The sequence below is a fragment of the Solanum verrucosum genome, unplaced genomic scaffold, assembly GCF_900185275.1.
Source record: "Solanum verrucosum unplaced genomic scaffold, falcon-dt-bn FXZP01000032.1, whole genome shotgun sequence".
Lineage (NCBI taxonomy): Eukaryota > Viridiplantae > Streptophyta > Magnoliopsida > Solanales > Solanaceae > Solanum > Solanum verrucosum.
The window spans coordinates 2,203,034-2,225,000 of NW_026020569.1; the positions used below are offsets into that span (position 1 = coordinate 2,203,034).

At 34.7% G+C, this 21,967-nt stretch overlaps 4 protein-coding genes across 4 annotated transcripts; 1 reads left to right on the plus strand and 3 right to left on the minus strand.

The window, feature by feature from the left end:
• Positions 1 to 6,053: 6,053 nt before the first annotated feature.
• On the minus strand, positions 6,054 to 7,609 carry LOC125810921 (putative pentatricopeptide repeat-containing protein At3g28640). The gene has a single exon (XM_049490424.1). The coding sequence runs from the start codon at positions 7,590 to 7,592 to the stop codon at positions 6,054 to 6,056; it is 1,539 nt and encodes a 512-aa protein (XP_049346381.1). The 5' UTR covers positions 7,593 to 7,609.
• Positions 7,610 to 8,788: 1,179 nt separating this feature from the next.
• On the minus strand, positions 8,789 to 11,426 carry LOC125811140 (uncharacterized). The gene is made up of 2 exons (XM_049490635.1): positions 11,010 to 11,426; positions 8,789 to 9,319 (listed from the first exon to the last, which is right to left on the minus strand). The coding sequence occupies exons 1-2, from the start codon at positions 11,374 to 11,376 to the stop codon at positions 8,895 to 8,897; spliced, it is 792 nt and encodes a 263-aa protein (XP_049346592.1). The 5' UTR covers positions 11,377 to 11,426; the 3' UTR covers positions 8,789 to 8,894.
• A 662-nt stretch (positions 11,427 to 12,088) lies between these two features.
• On the plus strand, positions 12,089 to 13,012 carry LOC125810985 (serine/threonine-protein kinase WNK8-like). The gene has a single exon (XM_049490480.1). The coding sequence runs from the start codon at positions 12,089 to 12,091 to the stop codon at positions 13,010 to 13,012; it is 924 nt and encodes a 307-aa protein (XP_049346437.1).
• A 1,203-nt stretch (positions 13,013 to 14,215) lies between these two features.
• Positions 14,216 to 18,422, minus strand: LOC125811108 (uncharacterized). Its single transcript, XM_049490602.1, has 4 exons — positions 17,780 to 18,422; positions 16,947 to 17,549; positions 14,601 to 15,143; positions 14,216 to 14,510 (listed from the first exon to the last, which is right to left on the minus strand). The coding sequence occupies exons 1-4, from the start codon at positions 18,398 to 18,400 to the stop codon at positions 14,217 to 14,219; spliced, it is 2,061 nt and encodes a 686-aa protein (XP_049346559.1). The 5' UTR covers positions 18,401 to 18,422; the 3' UTR covers position 14,216.
• Between the last annotated feature and the right edge of the window lie 3,545 nt (positions 18,423 to 21,967).

Consider the following 21,967-nt stretch of genomic DNA (forward strand, 5'->3'; position numbering starts at 1 on the left):
ATGGAGTGGTTACTACGGTATATATAATATTTGTGGACCGTTCTGAATATTAACAAATCCACGAGGCGCTCGCTAATGTAGGATAATCTTGAATTCTGAAATATACATATTTTTTTATAACAATAAATGTTTAGACTAATTTATACACATTTAAAATAATTTAATGATATCTGCTAATTTTATTTGTCAAAATTACAACAAATAGAAAGTATAACAATAACAATAAACTCAGTGAAATCTCACTAAGTGAGTGTGAAAACTGATAAGGATATAATATAGGCAGATTTTATGACTACTCATAGAGATAGGAAGATTACTTTCAAAAAATTATGTTACATAATTCTCAATTCACTTTATTAATTACTAATTTGCGCAATTCGATTCTGGAATATACATTAGAGAAAGTGAAAGACAAAAGGAAACTTGGAAAGGGGACGTGGAAAGGTGTTTAGGAGATGGTAATATTAAGGATTGGTGCTGCTTTATCCCTGTCATTGTTTGTTATAAAGATCCTACTGTCTTTTTGTCTATCATCGTGTTCCATTTTTTTTATAACAAAAAATATATATCTGAGGTCCGCAAATCGAGGTTTATAATTTTGTCATTTTGTTTAGTATGCATTTTTGGGCACGTGATCAAAGCGTGATATGTTTTTAGAGAAGAATTAACCTAATTTTTAAGCGTGATCAATATATTTTCTTTTGAACTTAGGATCTATTAGAAATAATTTTCATATTCTTATAAAGATACAAATAAAATTAGCGTATATCCTACTCTTAACTAATTTCACGGAATACAATTCACATAAATTATTTTTCCTGTAAGACAGCGACTCATAAAGGCAATGAAGGGGCATCAGCACCCACCCACAAACAGCACCCTCATGCCAAAAGTTTAGACAAGTATATACTTATATATACTAGTACTATATGCTGTAATAAACTTTGCACTTTGCAGGTGTATTCTTTGAAAATGATACAAACTTTTTGATAGGGTCCTCCAAATATATATAAAGGACATCACCTTTAATATCATTGTTTATGTATATGATCCTTTAGTTATATGATGATTCTTTTCATATCAAATTCATTGAATAAAATATATAAATATCTTTGTAAAATTATTTTCTCTAAATATAGATGGTTATCAAGTTACGTTAATACCTTTCGTATTCGATACATTAGTGTTATTAATAGTTTCCATAACTATACTACGTTTAGAATGTATCATCAGAACGTATTTATTTGAGTTTTTTCTTTGTTCACTTTTTATTTATTTATTTTATTAAAATGGATATTTATACATTTTTTAATTATAATTATAATTATTTTATAATATATTTTTTCAAAATATCATATTTAAAGAATGTCATAATATGTATTTGTTTTTGTTTTTACTTTTATTTTTAAAAATTCATAGCACCAAGAATATAGTGTGATGATCAATCAAGTGGTTCAGAATCTTAAGGTCTCAAGTATGAAATAAATAATAAAATAAAAAATATAAGTGGAGGGACTAATAATTATTAGTAGTAGTAGTATAACGGAGTACTTGTTTATTCTATTTGTTGGTTCAAACTTCAAAGTCATCATACGTGATAAGTGGTCAAAGGAAAATACATTTATAAGATTATTTGGGACCACAAAGGTTAATCATATCCCTAGAACATTCCCATCTTGTTCTATTTTAGATTTTGCATTTTAATATTGAAAAACATAATAGGTAAGGTACAAAATATATATTTTTGGTGATTTTTTTATTTTAACTTTTCTTGTGTTTGATACATTTGACACTTGTATTGAGTATACCTTAAATTAGAGCGTCAATATGGGCTAGGTCCGTTGGACTGATCTGATCTTACTCATGATTTGATAGGGTTGAATTACGATTTTTGGAACCTATTTAAGAAAATAATTTTTTAGCCCGGCCTGAATAAGTCTACCGATTTGTGGGGCTTGAGAAATATGGATAAGGCCGATTCGTGGGCCAAATAAAAATTAATTACAAAAAAAATAGAGAATTAAAAATAGCAAGAGTCTAAACTCAAAATCTATTTAAAGTTTGAAATATTACAATTAAAATACAAATTATGTTTATAAAATATAAATACATAAAATAAAAATTCCCTAAAATCTCTAGAGATTCACTACATAGACTATAGCCTATGGAATATTGTCATAGTTTTTGTGTTTTTTATGATCATTGGAAAACAATTAGGTTAATATTTCTACTTAGCTATTTATGCTTTTACTTGAAATCAAACTTAATAAATATTATAAAGATAATTTTATTTGTGTATTTGATTAACAAGTAGTAACTCTAACACCATGTAATATTGTCTTGTCGATATTTATGATAATATTTTTAAATTATAATTTAATTTAAAAAAATATATTTTTGAGAAAAGAGGGTTGGTCCGGCAAAGCCCGTAGCCCATGTACTTGTGGGCTGGGCCAATCATTTTCTGGCCCACACAAAAAATGGGATAGTCCGGCCTGACCCGTTAAATTTCAAAGTCTGTATGGGTTAGCCCGGATAGAGTGGATCAGCCCATATTGACAATTCTACCTTAAATCAATAAATATATAATTTATGTAAATTGTTATCATCTAATTTAGTTTATTTATTTATTAAACCACTTAATTATGAAACTGAAATATAATTTGATATAAGTATCCGACAATGGTAAATATTTACTAGAGTATGTCTTTGTATCCACCATCACATAATTATATAATATTATTTAATGATTATTATATTTTGGAGAGAACAAGTCAAAATGTTACTATTGATTTCACATTGACTTGAATCTTCTCAGCCTCATTATAAAGAAATATTTTATTTTTCTTAAATATATTATTGTTCACCCATAAAATGGGATGTACTAGCTAGTTTATAGTCAAAAGCAAAAGGGCTAACCCATCGGTGGTCACCTAAAGTTGGCATCAATTTTCATTTAGACACCTTAACTAGGCTTTGTTCATTTTAGACATCTCATGTCATCCCCAATTGTGTCATTTTGACACTTTTTCGACAATCTACCAAATTTGTTAGGTGTGTGTAACACACTTGCTGATGACGTGTCAAAGTAACGAATTAAATAAAGACACATGGCATATATAGAAAAAATAATTATTAAATGATGAATCTTGAGTAGGAAAAAAATTACCAACGACTCATTGACATGTGACATTTCTTTAACTAAATAATTAAAAAAAAAAACCACTTTTAATAAAAAGAAAATCATATGCACACCACCCCAAATTGTCTTCTCTACTACCCACCCCCACCTCAAACCCCAACCCCTCTCTCTCACCCATATTTTCTTCTCCACCCACCACCACCCCCGACCCTCCCTCACCCAAATGTGTCAAAAGAAGAAGCTGTTTTTTGTTTGTTTTTATCACTTTGTGAATGTTGTGAGATAAGAACGTCTTTCTTCTAATATATTGATGTTTGAATGCTTGATTTGGTGAATGTGGTAATGCATTTGCTTGACCTTTTTGGGGTTTTTTTTTCTTCCTTTTTTTTTTTTGAATTTCTGGGTCAATGCAAGTCAAAAATTGGTTCTTTGGTACATAAATATGGAGTCCCAAACTTTCTACTAAAAATTATATAGCTTATCTATTTGATTTGGACTTTTTCTGTGATTATGATGTGAGAAGGCATACAAATGGATTGGAATGCTAAAATTGTTTGTTGTGAATGTAGAATTTGATAATTAAAAGGGAGAAGGGATGGATTTACCCCTGAACTTTAATAAATGGTACGTCTATGCCCTCCGTTATACTTTGTGTCCACATAAGCCCCTGCCGTCCAATTATAGGTACACACATACCCCTCTCACTAACGGCCCCCTCATTTTTTACACGTGTCTTAAATCTAATCAACTACCCGTTTGACCTTTCTTTTTAACCCATAAACCAACTACCCGCCCTATAAACCTAATACCCACCCAATTTCCTCTAAGATATATCCTATTATTTAGTTTCCTTTTTCAATTTTCCCCTAAACTTCAAACTTTAAAAAAATCCCCTAAATTCCCGTTCTAGGAGAATAAAAAATCTCTTTGGATCTGAATCTTCTCTCTTCCAGTGACTTTATTGCACTTTCCTCTCTCGATTTCTCCACAATTTTGGTTGATTGAAGTTTGTGTGCATGCAAAGTTTTGATCTTTGTGTGGTGGAGTATTTTCAACATTGTGATCGGTGGAAGGGTGGTATAGAGCTCTATGAATTTGGAAGGATTAAGGTTTGGATGTGATCTGTTGTTGTTTGTGGGTTTGGGTAAATGCTCGTGGGAGGGGATCTAGGGTTTCTCTCGAGCTTGGTGGTGGCGGCGTTCATGGCGGTTTTTGGACCGGTGTCAGGTTTTATGGTTAGACAAAAATGAAGGCGTTCGGTGGCGAGGAGGGAGGAGATCAAGAGGTGGTTGGTTTTGGCTTCGGATGAGGCAGCTAGGGTTGAGCTACAAGCCGCTGAGGAATATGGGTATGATTATGAGTATAGGTGTGAGTCGCTGAAGGAGGAGGATGAGGTGTTTGTTGAAACACCGGCATCATTAGCACCACCACCAACAATTTCAACATCATATTCTGGGTCTTTTAATTAGGATTCCTTTTAGAGGAAATTGGGTGGGTATTGGGTTATGGGTTAAAAAAAAGGGTCAAACGGGTAGTTCAATAGGATTAAGACACGTGTAAGAAATTAGGGGTCCGTTAGTGAGAGGGGTATATGTGTACCTATAATTGGACGGTAGGGGCTTATGTGGACGGAAAGTATAACGGAGGGCATATACGTACAATTTATTAAAGTTCGGGGGTAAATCCGTCCTTTCTCCCTAATTGAAAATATGATTTCTTGCCATTTTTTAGTGTGTGTTTTTCTTCTTGAAATTTATGTTGATTTTCTCAAATTATTTTGAGGAGGAAGCAGGACAACAAAATAAGTGAAAGTACTTAAGCTTAAAATTTATGGGCGCTAGAATTCACTTTTTGTTTGTGGCATTGTCAAATTTATTTCACCATGGCAAGATTTAAGCTTGGAAAATGGTAGCCAAAAAATGCGGAAGAAGAAGAAGAAAAAAAAAATTAAAATTTGGTAAAATGAGGCTCTCACGCGCGTCCAGTGAGTGTAGCACACTTGCTATGCCATCTCAGCAGAAAGTGTCAAATTGACACAACAAGACATGACATGAGGTGTCTAAAATGAACGAAGCTTAGTTAAGGTGTCTAAGTGAAAATTAGTGTCAATTTTAGGTGGCCACCGATGAGTTTGCCCAAAGCAAAATAATACTACTGAAAGAAGAGAAGAAAAGAAAAGATTGGTGATTGGGGTGAGCCGTGGCCAGTGAATAGGAGTCTTAGTTGACCATCACATCAAATGTATAGAATAGAGGCCAATTCCAGCCTGTAATTTTGTGGGCACCGACCAATTAATGCAGTCTACTCATACATACACAAAGCAAAAGGAAAATATAATTGATGTTTTTATGAGTAAAAAACTGTTTAAGTTTAATAATAAGCAAACATTTATTTGAAATAATCTTCTTGTAATATTTCAAATTTTAAAAACAAAGTCTATGGATGATTACAAACCACTTCTAATAAAAACATATTATTATAAACTTGTAGATAAATCAAAATATACAATTTAACGCTAATATTATAACTTCTTTTTACTTTTTTTTTTGGAGGTAGGAGAAGGGAATGAACCCACACCAACAAAATGAAAATTCAAGTAGTCAACCAACTAACCGAACCTACTAAGGTTTTCATGCTAATATTGTACTGAATAGTTATTTTGCAAATGAATTTGGTATATATTTAATGATGCCATTATTCATTGTTTCCAAACTATGAAAATATCCAGAATAGATCCTTGCCTTTGCTCAGATAATTTGAGAAATATTAGAGGATGGTGCTGAGGATACAACACATAACAAATTTAGCTTTATAGTGCAAGTCAATAGATCTCCAAATAAATGCCCCTTACAACAATATTATGCCCCATATTCATGATATCCTATATGGCACAGAAGTAAACTTGTTCATGCTATACTAGGTTGTCAATTTCGGGATCTAGATAAGTTAGATCAAGCACCTTATGAATGTCAGCTAGACATGCATGGGAAACATCTCCAGATATGAACTCATTAATCATCCCATCAATCTCAATTGCACTGTACCCAGGTGTCTTCCTGAGCCCTCGGTCACCAATTCTCCTCCTGATTCGACGTGCATCATCACATTGTCGAGCTGCTAAATATATATTTGATAGTTGAACATAAGCAGAATCTTCTTCAGCTTCATTGCTATCTTCTACCAACAAAATCTCTTTGACAGCAAGTTCTGCAAGATTCACGTTGTTGTGATTTCGGCAACCACTTAACAATGCCCCCCAAACAGAGGCCCGCGGTTTCATTGGCATCCTTCTAATAAGCTTAAGTGCGTCATCCAATCGGCCAGCTCTGCATAGCAAGTCCACTACACAGCTGAAGTGCTCATGTTCCGGTGTAACGCCATATAAAGATTCCATCTCATCCAACAAACCTTGACCTTCTTTCTGAAGCCCTGAATGTGCACATGCTGCTAAAACTGCCAGAATGACAACACCATCAGGCTTAAGCCCATCAACCACCTGCATCCTCTCCAAACAGCTTATTGCTAGCTCAGGACAACCATGGACAGCGAACCCTCGAATCATTGTTGCCCACGAATGCTTATTCCTCGTAGGCATGCTCTCGAATACCTCAGAAGCCATGTTAATACACCCACACTTAGCATACATATCAACAAGAGCAGAGCCGATAAAAACATCATATTCCAACCACTCACTCTTTGTAGCATGCTCATGAATCCATTTTCCTTGCTCAAGAGCACCTAACTGAGCACAGGCAGCAAGTGCTGTGGTCACACAGTACTCATCTGGACCAACTCCACGCCCCAACATATCTTGAAAAATACTCAATGCCTCCTTTGCTAGTCCGCTTTGAAGGTGTCCACTCATAAGAACATTACATTGAATAACATCAATGTCAGTAATTTCATCAAACACCTTACGAGCATCATCCAATGCTTTGCAGTTCGTGTAAAACCGAATTAATGCAGTCTGTACATGTGCATTTGACGCAGAAAAGGAATTCTTGATTATCCAACTGTGTATTTGTTTACCCTCCACTTCCAAAGGACCGTTAGCGCAAGCGATGAGGAGGAAGGGAAATGTGAAGTTATCAGGAGCCGCAGCGTTATTGGTTTGTACCATGAGATTGAAGTAATTGAGGGAAAATTGGGGTTGTGAGCTGCTAGAGTAGGCCCGGATAAGGGCGTTGTAGAGGAACGTATTGGGAGTTTGAACCTGGTCGAAGATCCGTGAGGCGTAGGAAAGGTCGCCGGAATTTGAAAGGGCACAAAAATCGAGGAGCTTGCTGACGGAGTAAGTGTTGCGGTGAAGACCGAGGGTAATGTAAATGGCGTGGATAGCTTTGAGTTGACGCATATTGTTGCACTTTTCTGCCATAGACATGCACCATTTCCATATTTGGAAGCTGTTGTTGGCTCTCACTAGGACACGGGCGTTGCTTAGACAGTTCATAAGCGCACATTGTCAAGGAAGAATGTGGCCGGAGGTCTAAAGAGCCATTGAGTCCCTGCGAAGAAAAGCTTAAAACTCGAATTGGCTACCAACTGGGTCGTGTGGTACCAAAGAAAATAACTTGTACTGGTGTGGCAAACTAATAAAACTTGAGTGCTACCACAGAAACCTAGTAGCTCGACTAATCATGATTCACGCAGTGTAGAATTTACCAAGGAATGAAACATGCTTTATTGGAGTTTCTTCATTTCTAGAGCTTGAACCTGAGTGTCCAAGACCCTCACACTCATCCATGAGTGTTCTTTTATAATTATACCTATCAAATTTGATTTGAATAGTTCGTGATCTGTAAGTGCAGAAACCCAATGAAGGAATTGAAGCTAATATGAAGCAATAATACACCACCACCACTTAAACGGATAATGTTATTCAAACTAAAAAGTACTCTGAAAACCAACTTTAAAGTTCCATTTGAAGCAAATAAAGTAAAACCTTCAAAGACTTGACAGCTAGAACTTGTGGCATGTCTAGATTGAAGAACATCGGCCAACTGCCTGAATATATAAGAAAACTACACAGCTAGCTGTGCTAGGTATGTCTTGTCAGCTCCTTAGCTGCATCCAAGTGCTTATCGAAGGAATCCAAGCCACAACTTCAGATTTCCCAAGCTGACATTACAGAAATTTGACCTCAAACAGATGCCATTGCAGTTGGAGCAAAACAGCATTAGAGCAAACTGCTGCATAATCATGTGGTACTACCAAAGTATTTAACCCTTTCACGACCAGGTGAGGTTCCATATGTAGATATCATATACTGATCATAAAAATGTTCAAAAGAATTTCCGTTGCCCAAACATCTTATGGCAATCTTTATAAAATTGGTGTAAATGACCAGTAATTGATTTCAGAATACTTTGAGATACAGTAAGGAGCTCAACATGTGACAATCTTGACGTCCTAGGTAATCTCAAGCTTCACTTGCTTCAGCATAAGAAGGATACTGCCATATACCCCAACCCATCAAAGCCACCGCCTGACAAGGTTTTCAGCAACTGAAGAATTAAGATAATCCCATCAGAGCACCTCGTTACCATGCCTATTACTCAATCGGGACATAGAATTTCACAATAAGAATCATCAGTACTATATATGAATTGAAAGTTGAAACCTGTGAAATTTGGATAAGTAATCACGTACAGGCAGATGGATTGATCAGTCTGGCACGTGATAATCAAAAGAGCTTCGAGGCAATCCTTGTGCTAAATGTTGCTTCAAAAACACAGAAAATGGAACAGAGCAATTATATTTTTCCCTCTCGTCCTCCCTTTATCAATTTTGGCCTAGGTTTCATAGGCTTGAAGAAAGAAGCCTGAAATTTAACCATACTTCTTAAAACCTCTATCAAATTTGACTCTATACTGATTCCATTAGGCTCAAGGATCCGTAAGCAATGCGCTACTGCCTCCATGGTACTCATGCACCCACTAAACGGTTCCTTCCTAAGAATTAAATCAGAATTGAAGATCGTCCCACCGTCATTGCCAATATCATAGTCTAAGTGAACCTGAACAGCAAACTTGGACAGAAAAGATAAGCTTGCTCGCATCATCTCTCGGGCATGCTTCCAAGTTCCATCAAAAGCAATCAAGACATAATTAGTCATCTCTACATTATTTTTAGAGGACTTCCAATGGTTGATTTCCTGAGATGGTGAAGTATCAGCACCTGGAAAAGCCACGATCACATGAAAATATTTCCATTAGTTCAACAACCAGATAAAAAAATCTGAGAGAAATAAAGGAAAGGAAGAATATTGTTTCTCTTGGCACGTATCCTGCAGGTTTGGGAGGTGGGGGAATGAGAGTGCCACCCCAAGGATTGGTGTATATTGAAAATGTGATTATTTACAAATTATTTTCATTAGACGTGATGGAATAATTATGGCATGAGGATCCAGATAAATAGTCAAAAGAAATTTTGTCCAAGGATGATTGAGTTCTAGCCCTAAATAGACAGAGCTTGGCCTTCCAGTATGCCAACCAATAAACAATTAGTCGTGTTTAAGCTTAACTATATGACCACATTCAGTATCTTTTTCTTTTTTAAGAATTTATTTTGGTATTATTGTCAAAGGGGAAAGGCACTAAAGTCTACTGAAGCTTTAAGAGAAAAGTGCAGTCTGAGGAATGAGCCTCGGTGAAGTAAAGCACAAGTGAAGAGAACAGTTAAGAACATATACATGTAATGGGAGGAAAACTAACCGTAAATACAAAAAGACGATTATATACTTGAGTAGCAAATCAAAAGGATAATTTGAATCCAAGTGAAACCTTAAAATCTATTGTTTATTTTAATATATAATTAACATATAAACAACTCCACAAAGCTCACACAAATATCATGGAGGACCATAGTTCCAAGATCCCAATATTCTCTACTCACATGGAGAGAACAAAAGCTTCTGTCCTCAAGATGATTTTATTTCAGTAACCATCAGTCTCATCTTCCAGGTACCATTAGCTTTGTACATAGAGAAGCCACACACGATAATACCAGATTAAAAGTAATGAATTTTCCATAAGCACGAACCTATGCATTATGGCTTTCCTTTTACCCAATGTTATCAAAGGCGAAAAGCGCAAAAAAGCTCTAAGGTCCGTGGGGGCTTTAAGTGCAAATAAAGTGTGGGCTTTAATGGAAAAACGTGCAAAGGGAGAAAAAATACAAATATATATGTTTAGTCCAAGACTAATAATTATAAACATGAATGACAAATATATGACTAATGAAATTGAATTTTTTTAATTATAAAGTAAAATATCAATTGTTTAGTGTCAATTCTTCATAAGAGGCTCATTGGCAAGGAAAAGTTTGTCTTTGAACCTTGATGACGACACTGAAGCGCACATAAAGCGAGGCGAAGCGCTCAACACGTTTTGAGCCTCGCTTCAGGGTTTAAGAGCGCTTAAAGCGCGCCTTTGATAACACTGCTTTTACCTACAAAAGTAAATATTTTTTCTTGTTTTCTCTGCTTAGTGGTGAATCATCTTCCAATTGTGGGAGCATTTTCTGTTTTCTTTCTTTCAAATATCAATCTAACCTAGACACCACGGCTACCAAGAAAAAATCAAACTTTTTGTCAACACATAGATGTCTGCCCACATAAAAACATTCATGGAATTCAGTTAGATAAAAGTAATCTGCTGCGGGTCAAGCTGTCGAGGGAATCACGAGATAGCACTAATCTCAAATAAATTATCAAGAGACAACAACAAAAACTCAAGATACTTATACAATATGAGTTTTTGAAGTCTTTAGCTTAAGTAATAAATTTTGTTCATACTTGCCCTCAAACAATTTATCAATATAAGCACATATGGGAACTACACAAGATAATTATTCAAACAGTTCATACCAGGAAATAGATAAATAGCTCTGCTGGTGAAATTAGGGTTTCGAAGAGCATCATCATGGAGAGAATCGAGAATGTCGCAAACACCGTAGCGTAATCTCCGTCCAACAATAACATCGCAATTGTCGAGGCACTTGGATAGAACAGGAACCGTAGCAAGCTTGTGGCGCTGCTCGTGAGGGTGGTGAAGAATTACGATTCGAGTAACAGTGGTTATCGGCTCCGATGGGATTATGTTGCATAAACAAACTTTTACTGGCCTATCACAGTTCGAGCAGATTTTCCGTCTATCTTGTTGGTGGCCATCGGCATAATCGCCGGCTAGGAAGCAGACGGCGGCACAGTTATCCAATTGGCGATCAGAGTCCATCTGTTCCCACTAACGGTCAGCCCGCTTAACAAATAGGGGTCGTAACGGGGCTAAGCGGGTTTCATTCTTTTTAATTTGTTTGAAATTTTAGCTTTTAAGAAATCAAATAAAACTTTGAATATGAAACATATTAAAATATTATTGAATTTGTAGTTTAAACATAGTTACACATAGAAAGTTGAGATGGGTGTGGGTAAGTATGCGAAGAACTGAACCGATCGAAATCGAATAAAAAACAATGTTTATTGATCTATTACTATTGAGTTATTAGGATAATCATTTTTTAACCATTTTATAAAAAAATATTGAAAGTAAACTCCTAATTGAGAAAGTACTATCCTATTTGAGTTTTTTTTTTTCTCTTCAAAATAATAAATATGTTGCTCTATTGATAGGCCAAAAGTAATACAAGTAAAAATAAATAGAAAGATTAATTAAGTTTTAAATAAATTAATCTAATTATTATTTTTTATAAAGAATTTAGAAACTTTTCCAAGTCCTAATCTCTTCCTTTTTCCCAACCCAACTCAAATAAGGATACATAATAAGGAAGCCTTTACCGCCAAACAAAAGTTTTTTGTGTTTCCTAACCAATTCTAACTAGGACTATATAACGTGTATATATATATAGGTAACCCTTAGCATTACTTTCATCACCTCATATTTTTTAATTTCTTCAAACATGAATTTGAGTTATTGTTAGTGTTGCACAATGGATTACGAGTTGTACAGAGTTGTAGAGAAATCTCCTTGTGGTAGGTACATTAGATATGATCAGTTGTTGGGTGGAGGCGCTTCCAAAGAAGTCTACATTGGATGGGATCGTGTTCAGCAAGTTGAAATCGCATGGAACCAAATAGTTTATTATGAAGATGATGAAAAATTGTTCGTTGAAGAAGCTACTCTGTTGAAGTCCTTAAACCATGAAAGAATTATTAAGTGTTACCATTATTGGTTTGATTCAGAGTCCAAAATTTTCAACATGATCACGGAGTTATTCCCCTCGGGCAGCTTGAAAAAGTATATTCATAATGGTGTTGGTGTTGGTGTTGATTTGGTGAGTATCAAGAATTGGGGAAGACAGATTCTTCAAGGTTTGTGTTTTCTCCATAGCCAGAGCCCTAAGATCATTCATCGAGACATCAAGTGTGACAATGTGCTCGTTGCTAGTGATGGGAAGCAAGTTACACTAGGAGATTTTGGGCTGGCTGTTCGTATTATGAATGGTGATTTTGTGAAAGAGAAAGAGGCTAAAGGTACCCCTGAATTCATGGCTCCAGAGTGCTACGATGGAGAATACAACGAGTTGGTTGATGTATATTCATTCGGGATGTGTCTTCTTGAGATGGTTACCGGTGAATATCCATATATGGAGTGTAGCAATCAGATGCATATATTTAAGAAAGTGTACACTGGTGTAAAGCCTGTGTCTCTCGGAAAGGTGAAGGACTACAGAGTGAAAGATATTATTGAGAAGTGTATGCTTCCTATGTCTGTTAGGCCGTCTGCAGAAGAGTTGCTGAAAGATCCATTCTTTCTATACAACGGTGGATCATCAACATTCGAGGCTTGTGCTCCTGTTGACAATATTCTTACTAGTCGTGCAATGGATGTTAGGCATTTATATTTGGTGTGATGATCGCAATCACACGTATTTTACTTTAGGATTACGGTGTATAATTGATTGATTTCCACACATTGTCTCTTGGAATTTTTTTTAGAGAAGCCAGGAGTTTTTTCTTTCAAGAATTTGTTGTTGTATGAGAATTTAGTTGTATGTCTATTGAGAAAGTAAATGAAAGCAATTTGCATTTTGATCTGTTCAGTTTGTTTTTTCCTTTATTGTGAATGTTGTAATAATTGACATAATGAGTATTTTGTTGTTTATGAGTTTTTTCTAAATTTTTCCTTTCTTCAGCTTTAGACAAAAGAAGAGAATATCAAGTTGCAAAAGAGGAAAAGAATGTAGTTGAATAATAATTTCTATAACAACTAAAGTTGAAGAACAACAAAACGAGATAAAAATAAGAAGCTAGAACTGGAAATAGAAAAGCAGGGAAGTAAGAAGGCAGACTAACATACAAGAATACCACGTTACAACGGTTGCATGCTAAATTTGTATTCGATTCTGTACAAATGCATCATACCTCAATCCAGTAGCCAGGGCCCAGGGGTAGTGTTTCACAATCACATGGTCTTCACCACGGACTATTTGGATGTAAGAATATCTGCAATCAATTCTCTTCCAGCTGCACGTCAGCACAAGCTACTGTCGTCAAATAGATATAAAATGAGGCTAACACAGCCAGAGAAGAGAACACTTCATAGCAAGGAGGCAGGTGGTTCATCAGTTAGAATGATATACTTTATAGGAAACCAAATACTATAAAGATTTTGTTTCTGGTATGGATTTTACCGATTTGGTTCATACATTCAAAATCGCCCATGGTTCTAGTCTAAACTCATTAAAATTTTGTTATCTCAAACAAAATCTGCAGTTATTATACTGAGCAGATGCAAAACTTAACCAATAGCGTGTGTTAGTGCTCCAGGCATGCATCTGTAGCATCTAGGAGCGTTGCATAACCAGTAGAGACCATCTGATATTAGTTTTTCCACTACAAAAAATAATTGTTTGTACGGACTTCTGCTCATGAATGAAAAAACCAAATAACATTGCAACTGCCACTGTGAAAATAGCAATAAAAAAAAATGTATCTAACAATCTCGGCAAATTTACCAGCTTGAGACATGAAAAAAGAAAAAGAGAAATGTACAGCTTCGTTTCTCGAGGAACTGATCAAATATGAAACTTCTTTCACACGGAGATGGTAAATTCACTAACTTTTGGCTGATGCAGGAACTACCACAACATTCATATCCGCGTTGTTTGGAGGCAATGCTAAACGGAGTGGATATAGATTCCCATTGAACTTGTTTCGCGAACAGACAGTAATATTATCCAGCCCTGTTATTTCCTCCAACTTTTGAGTCAGCTCCCCTACCCCATGCCCTTTGAATTGAAAAGATGGCCCTTCCACTGCATCATTTGCATATCCATTTTCATCAGCCACATGGTAATAGATCAACCGACCTTCAGACTTCACCGTGGAAGCATCAAATGCATCTCTTGACTGTAAATTAAATAGTGGAGTAATAAATAACAATCTCATCTTGCAGTATGATTGAAGAACAAAGACTAGCTGTTTTTCGAGTAAACTAACCTCATTCCCAGGATATGTAGGGGATGTAAAATGAAAAGAAGAGCTGGAATTATCGTCCAATCGTGATTGTGCAACAATTTCAGATTCAGGCAGTATTTCAACAATATCCACTTGCCATAAGATCCAATCGTGGTGTCTATGAGGTATATCATGTGTAATTGAATTTCTCCAAGGGGGTAATCCACCATTTGCGCGTAAATAATTCCCATATCTGGTTTTAAGCTTCACTAGGAATCCATCCTTCATTGGTTCCCACTCAATTGAGGAATCTAACTTTCTAGGCAAACTCTGAACAACTTTGCTACCCGTGACACCAAAAAGGAATTGATCATCTGTGGCTGTTAGATATTTTCCATAGCAACTCTTCAACCTGATGACATTTTCGACTTCTTCAGGGAATTCAATTGTCCATTTTGCACTCTGGGAAGTTCCATCGCGATCTTGGTACACGGTTTCTTGATCAGGATCTGCTAATAAGAATTTGTCATGGCGACTTTTTAGCCTAACCGATTTGGCTTTCTGGAAGAATTCCATCCCAGAATTCTGCAATGAGATTTACAAAAGAAAAATTGCAATTGCAATGATCAAACAAGGCTTTATAAAACTGATTTTTGTTTTTAAAAATATAGAAATCCACCTGTATCCGTGATTCTTTGAGTATTTAGAAAGAATGTTCCATGTGGATGGACGGGAAAAAAGATCTGGAAATTTATGAAGAAACTAACAATGGAAGCTAAAGGCGTTCACTAATGGCTATTAAAGGTATGTCACATGAGAGATGAAAATAGTAATCTCAAGTTTTAATTTGTTATCTCATTTTGACTTGAACAAAATTTAATTTTAAAAAAGTAAAGAAATTTTTTGAATTTTGTTGCATTAAATTAAACATATTTAGAATGTATGTGAGTTGTAAATAGAATTTTTTTTTATTCTTTTTAGAATGAACTAAAAATATAAGTAAGACAAATAAGTTGAAACAGGTAAATTAATAAGTTGAAAGGAGTTTATGTTGTATATATATTTTGTACATTGCCTTCTAGGAAAACAAGTTCTTTAAAAATAAGAGGAAAATGACATATTTAAGAAAAGTAGGAAAAATACGCATAAATGATAGTATTTCAAGTTTATTATTTCCTTTCCATACACTCAATCCTCCCAACCCCCACTCCTTTACTATCCCAACCCCGCCACCTTCGAACCCCACTCTCCGTCTCACCCCGCCTATAATTTGATCTTTTCCTACGCCCCACAAATATTTTCTTTTAAATACAGTTTGATCTTTGTCCCTAGGCCCTACAAATATTTTTTAGAAAAATAATTTGATCTTTGCCCCAGGCCCCCACCCCCGAGAATTAGCGGTAATTTCTCCCCTCAATTACACTCAATATCATGGTGATCAAATAATTACTTAACTGGTATGTCAAACTGTATGACTACGTTCAATTGCACACTAAATTCAATTACAAATTAACTCTCCAAGGAGGCCCTAACTTTTTTTTTAGGAAAAATTACTTAAATACACAACACTTCTTTACCTATTCTCAATATTTCCCTACTCTTTTACTAAAATACAAAAATCCCTTATTTTCCCCCAATTCAACTTAACCGGATACTTTATTAGTTTAAGTATCCGCACTGCTATATTATGCATCTGCCCGTTAATTAAGTATCTGTGCTGCTAACAACTTAATAATTTAAGTATCCGCCCGTTATTAATTAAAGTATCCGCGCTGCTATATTATGCATCCGCCGTTAATTAAGTATATGTGCTGCTAACAACTTAATAATTTAAGTATCCACCCGTTATTAATTAAAGTATCCGCGCTGCTATATTAAGTATCCACACTGCTATATTATGTATCCGAAAAGTACTAAAAAAATGGATTTTTGGTAATTAATGAAAGAGTAGGGAAAAGAAGTAATTTCTTTCTTATACTATGTCATTTGCCTAATTTTTACTTTTTATAAATCCTGCTGTCACTTTAGACGTTAACCTTTTTAATGATTTTGACAATTGAAGATTCGATATAAATATTTTCAAATTACTACAATTGATCGACATAACAAAAGGAAATATTCCAGCCTTGCATGTTGACTTTACCAAATTAGGTTGTTGACTAGTACGTGGCCTAGTGGAAGAAAACAAGATATTTGCCACCGTTGCTAATGTAAAATGGATTAAACATATTCACATTATTGACGCAATTTAGCCTATTATTGCATGTTATTCATGATTTTATTTTTCAGATTACTAAATTCACTTATTTTTTAAAGAAAACCTAGAATTAACTTACACAGACAATTTATAGAAGTTGAACTCATTGAAAAATATAGTACCTTTTTCACGGGTGTGTTCATAGACCTCCTGGATTGGTAGTTTACGACATTTGGGGATCCAGTATCAGGAGAAGTTGTATAATCATCGAGCACAGAATTAAAACTTGACGCTGGCGATAAACACCTTGATACTGATTCAGTAGTAGCTGAATTAGTAATATCCACAACTTCTACTCCCCACATAACCCAATCTTGAGTAGCTGTCCTGTTAGGAACATCATGTGTTACAGAGTTTCTCCAAGGTGGTGTAGCTCCATTAGCCCTCAAATATTTCCCTTCATTTGTTCTAAGCTTCACATGAAATCCTTCTTTTATTGGCTCCCATTCAATTGACCCATCCATATTCTTTGTTGAAAGTGCTTGAAGAACCTTTTTACCAGTCATTCCCAGAAGAAATGGCTGCTCAGTTGCTGTTAGGTACAACCCATAGCAGCTTTTTAGTCGAATTAAATTGTTTTTTCCGGCAACTAATTCGACTGTCCATCGCGCCCTGTGCGATGATCCGTTTCTGCTCTGTCGAACAGTTTGTTCGTCTTCATCCGCCAGTAGGTACTTTCCGAGATGGCTCTGAAGTCTAACTGCTTCAGCTCTGTCGAAAAATTCCATGCCATTCTACATTCATAGATCAAAGGAAGCATCAGTTGAACTAGCCAAAACAAAAGTAAAATAAATTGAAGAAAATATTCAAAAGTGTGAAATCAATCAATTTCCCAATTCGTACGATTGAATTATGACACATTTGTTTACTCAATTAAACTCGAATGGGCCTATAACTCATTTATTGATTTTGACTCATTCAAATTTAATCCAACCCATCCATTTGTGACCACTAATTGTCATACCTGTCTGGAACTTGAACATGAAGAACGATCTGATGAAATTGATGGACAGCTAGGAATTTCAGAAACAGACCGACGAATGTTTGAATAATCTGTAAAATCATCCTCTGCAAAAGAAGAGAAGCTCGATAGAGTTGAAGGATAACTCTGTAAGGATTCAGAATCCAGTACAGATATATCAATCACATCCACATCCCATAATACCCAATCTTGTGTAGCAGTTCTATGAGGTAAATCATGAGTTACAGAATTTCTCCATGGAGGTGTAGCTCCATTAGCCCTCAAGAATTTTCCTCCTCTTGTCCTTAATTTCACTTGATATCCTTCCTTTATTGGCTCCCATTCAATTAAACCATCCGTCGCGCTACCTGGTAATGCTTGGAGTACTCTTTTACCTGTCATGCCAAGGAGGAAAGCGTCCTCAGATGCCGATAGATATTTGTCATTGCAACTCCGGAGACGAATGAGGTGAGGATTGCCTTGGACCATTTCGACCATCCAACGTGCCTTTTTTGATGACCCGTTACGGCTTTGACGGACGGTTTTTTCGTCATCATCGGCGACAAGGTACTTGCCAAGATGACCTTTGAGCCGAACAACTTTAGCTCTGTTGAAGAACTCCATTATCTCTTAATTTTTGCCCTATTGTAAAAGCAATTATTTGGTTGGTACTTGGTAGTCCCTGGTTCTTATGGTCAGTTATTTAAAGGACTCTGCTTTCCAATATTCAAAAATACTATTCATTTGGTTTTAATTTATTTGTAGTGTTATAATTTTATTATTTTGAACATATCATGTCGTATGTAAAGATGAAATTAAAGAATTGCTAGAAATAAAAATTACATTTCTTTAAATGGGCTAAAATAAACAAATTGAAACCGAGAAATTATACTATTCAACCAGTTCAAATCGATGACTTGGGAGGGTTGACTTCAAAAATTCAACTTTTTTTGGATGCTTTGGGCACGGCACATGTTTCCCTGGCCCTCAAATATATTTGAAATTTCAACTATAGGAAACAACAATTGGGCTAGTTGTTGCGTCGTACAAATGATAAATTATATGCCGTTTAGCTAAAAAAATTCGAAGACCTAATCAACGTTGCAAATTTATAGTGTCACAAGGTCAGCAACTAGTCGTTGAATTTAAATAAAAGGGAAAAAAGCTTTGAAATTTTATCAACTCGGATGGAAAAAATGGCATAATACTGAATTATATGGGAAATTTCCTCATAATTCTCAATTTTTAATTGAAAATACAAGTATGACCTTAATTAGAGGTACACATTACTTTAATTTCTTTCATTATTTCATGGAAAAGGGCTTGATTTACCCATGAACTTTATGATTTGGAGTTGATATATCCTCCGTTTAAAAAATGGCTCATATATTTCCTTGTCGTTATAGAAATGGCTAATATATACCCTTTTACTTAACAGATCACTATTAAATAAATTAAAATTTCATTTATTTTGTTTTTAATTTGAGAAAATGTCATGTTGCTTTTAAAATACCCCACTCAATAACTTTGCACCATGCCCATCCAACCCAATTGGAAACAAAAACCCCACCCATCTAAATAAACCAAACCCATTTCATTCCATTGTTTCCCCAATTGGAAACAAAAAACCCCACCCATTTAAATAAATCAAACCCATTTCATTCCATTGTCTCCCCAACTGGGAACCCATTTAAAGCTTACAATAGGTAGTATTTTGATCTATTAGCTTTTTAAATTTTCTGACAAAAGTGGTACCTTTTTTCTTATAAATTGCTTAATTTTTTTAATCTGTCTCAGAGAAATTGGTGAACAAGCAAGCTTCTACTAAAACTGATCTTCAATGGCAATAAATTGTTGTAACGGTTCAAATTGAACTGAAATGCATTGTTTTGTGTGTGTGAGCTCGCCTATCTTCCTCTTTCCTATTCGTGGGTGTGTCATGTGCCATAGATTCACCTTTAGTAAATTTTATTGAATAAAAAATGGCTTTTGCAGAATATTGGAGCCGCCAACAGGGGCTTATCTAAGGGGGTGTCGTTCACGTGAACCCTCTTTAGATCATATATAGTAGTTTTATATGTTAAAAAAATATTTAAATATAGATATGTGAACTCACCCCCCCCTCTAGATACACCCCTAGGGGTTTTTGTTTCCAATTGGGGAGACAATGGAATGAAATGGGTCTGGTTTATTTAAATGGGTGGGGGGTTTTGTTTCTAATTGGGTCGGTTGGGCATGGTGAAAAGTTATTGGGTGGGTATTTTAACGAGCAACTTTCACATATAGCAAACAAAAAAATCATATTTGTATGTTATAACAAAGTTTGCATAGTTGCGCTCCATAGCAAACATATATATGTATAATTCTCTATACATATACAATTGAAAGCTGTCTATTTCGCTATACATATATACAAAAAGAAGCAATTGTATAATTCGTTGGCTCTTCTTCAGATTTGTATAATTTCGTTGGCAAGTCATTTGTATAAATTGTTGTTAGCCTCTCGTTTGTATAAATCGTTGACAAAAATATTTGTATATCAAAAATCACTCTCTCTTTCGCTTTATACAAACATAAATTATATATTATACAAACATAAAACTGGGCAGGGAGAATATTTTTATTGTATAATTATAAGTGTATAGGATGAATATATATGTATTCGCATGTGTATATACAATTTTCTCGCGCTTTATACAAACAGAAACGCAATTTATACAATTCTGTTGTATAAAACGAGAAAGAGAGAAAGACAAAAGAGAACTGGGCAGGGGAATATTTTTATTGTATAATTATAAGTGTATAGGACGAATATATATGTATTTGCATGTGTATATACAATTTTCTCTCGCTTTATACAAACAGAAACGCAATTTATACAATTCTGTTGTATAAAGCGAGAGAGGCAAGCACAGAGGGAGTGAGCGAGAGAGGAAAGTGGCGAGCGAGAGTTTGAGGGAGAGAGGCGCTGACAAACAGTTTGCTACAGGACACAATTAAATCAAAGTGTGGTTATACCATTTAATTTGAATTAATAGTTTGTCATTATGTACAATTTTCCCTATTTTAAAAGCCACATGACATTTTTTCAAATTAAAGAAAAAAATATATTTTTAATTTAATTAAATATTAGTCGATTAAGTAAAAGGGCATATATATGAGCCAATTTTATAACGGTAAAGACATATATGAACCATTTTTAAACAGAGAATATACCAGCTCCAAATCATAAAGTACATGAATAAATCAGACTTTTTTCCCTTATTTCATTAATGTTCCTTAGATTTGATATGATATGGTAAATCAAAATCAATCTTAAATAAGCCTAGGTGGCTAGGTCAAGTTTTTTGTTCAAAATGGTACTTGTTATATACATATGTTTTATAAGGTTCACTAAGGAGTTTTAATATATCATAGTCCTAGATTGGATGCTTAAATTATGTCTCATAGAATTAATGCCAAATTTTGTAATATATTTTTATTTACGTCTATTAGCATGTGTTCTTTTCGTGCAACTTGTCCATGGAGTTTCACTGGGTTCTCTTATTAAATTACTAACTCTACTTTGCTTCGAGCTCAATTTTCAACCTGTTTGGCATTTCTTTTTTCTCAAAAAATTATGTAAACAAATATTTATTTATTTCTTTTTAAAAAATATAAGAGAGGAAGAATAAGACGAAAGTCTTCCATTAATCCATGCACAAACACTAGAGTTTCAAATTTATAAGTTTTTTATTTAAGAATATATAGCTTATTGAGTTTTGGATATATATATATATATGTGTGTGTGTATGTGAGAGAATCAACACATTTTTTTATGGTTAAAAGATGAGCTTGAAACACATAATTCAATTTTATTTCAAGTTAAGTTTTCATAATAGTCTCACTATTGATATGGTAAAAAGTAATATAGTGATTTTCAAATTAGATTCACATGTTTTTCTTTCCGTTTCTTGTCAAATACTTAGTCCCTTTGTTTTCAAATGACAAATCAGTTCCTAATTAGTGGCAAAAACTAGCCAGAAATCTAATTTCTCTTTTTCATTAAGCAAATAAAAATAAATTATCACCACCCAAGATTTAATTACTCAATAAATAAATATATTAATTTATTTGGCAAATCGGCATTAGTATCAGATATTAAATGTACACGTTTCACACCTGAATTTATAGTTCACTATTCTTTATTCA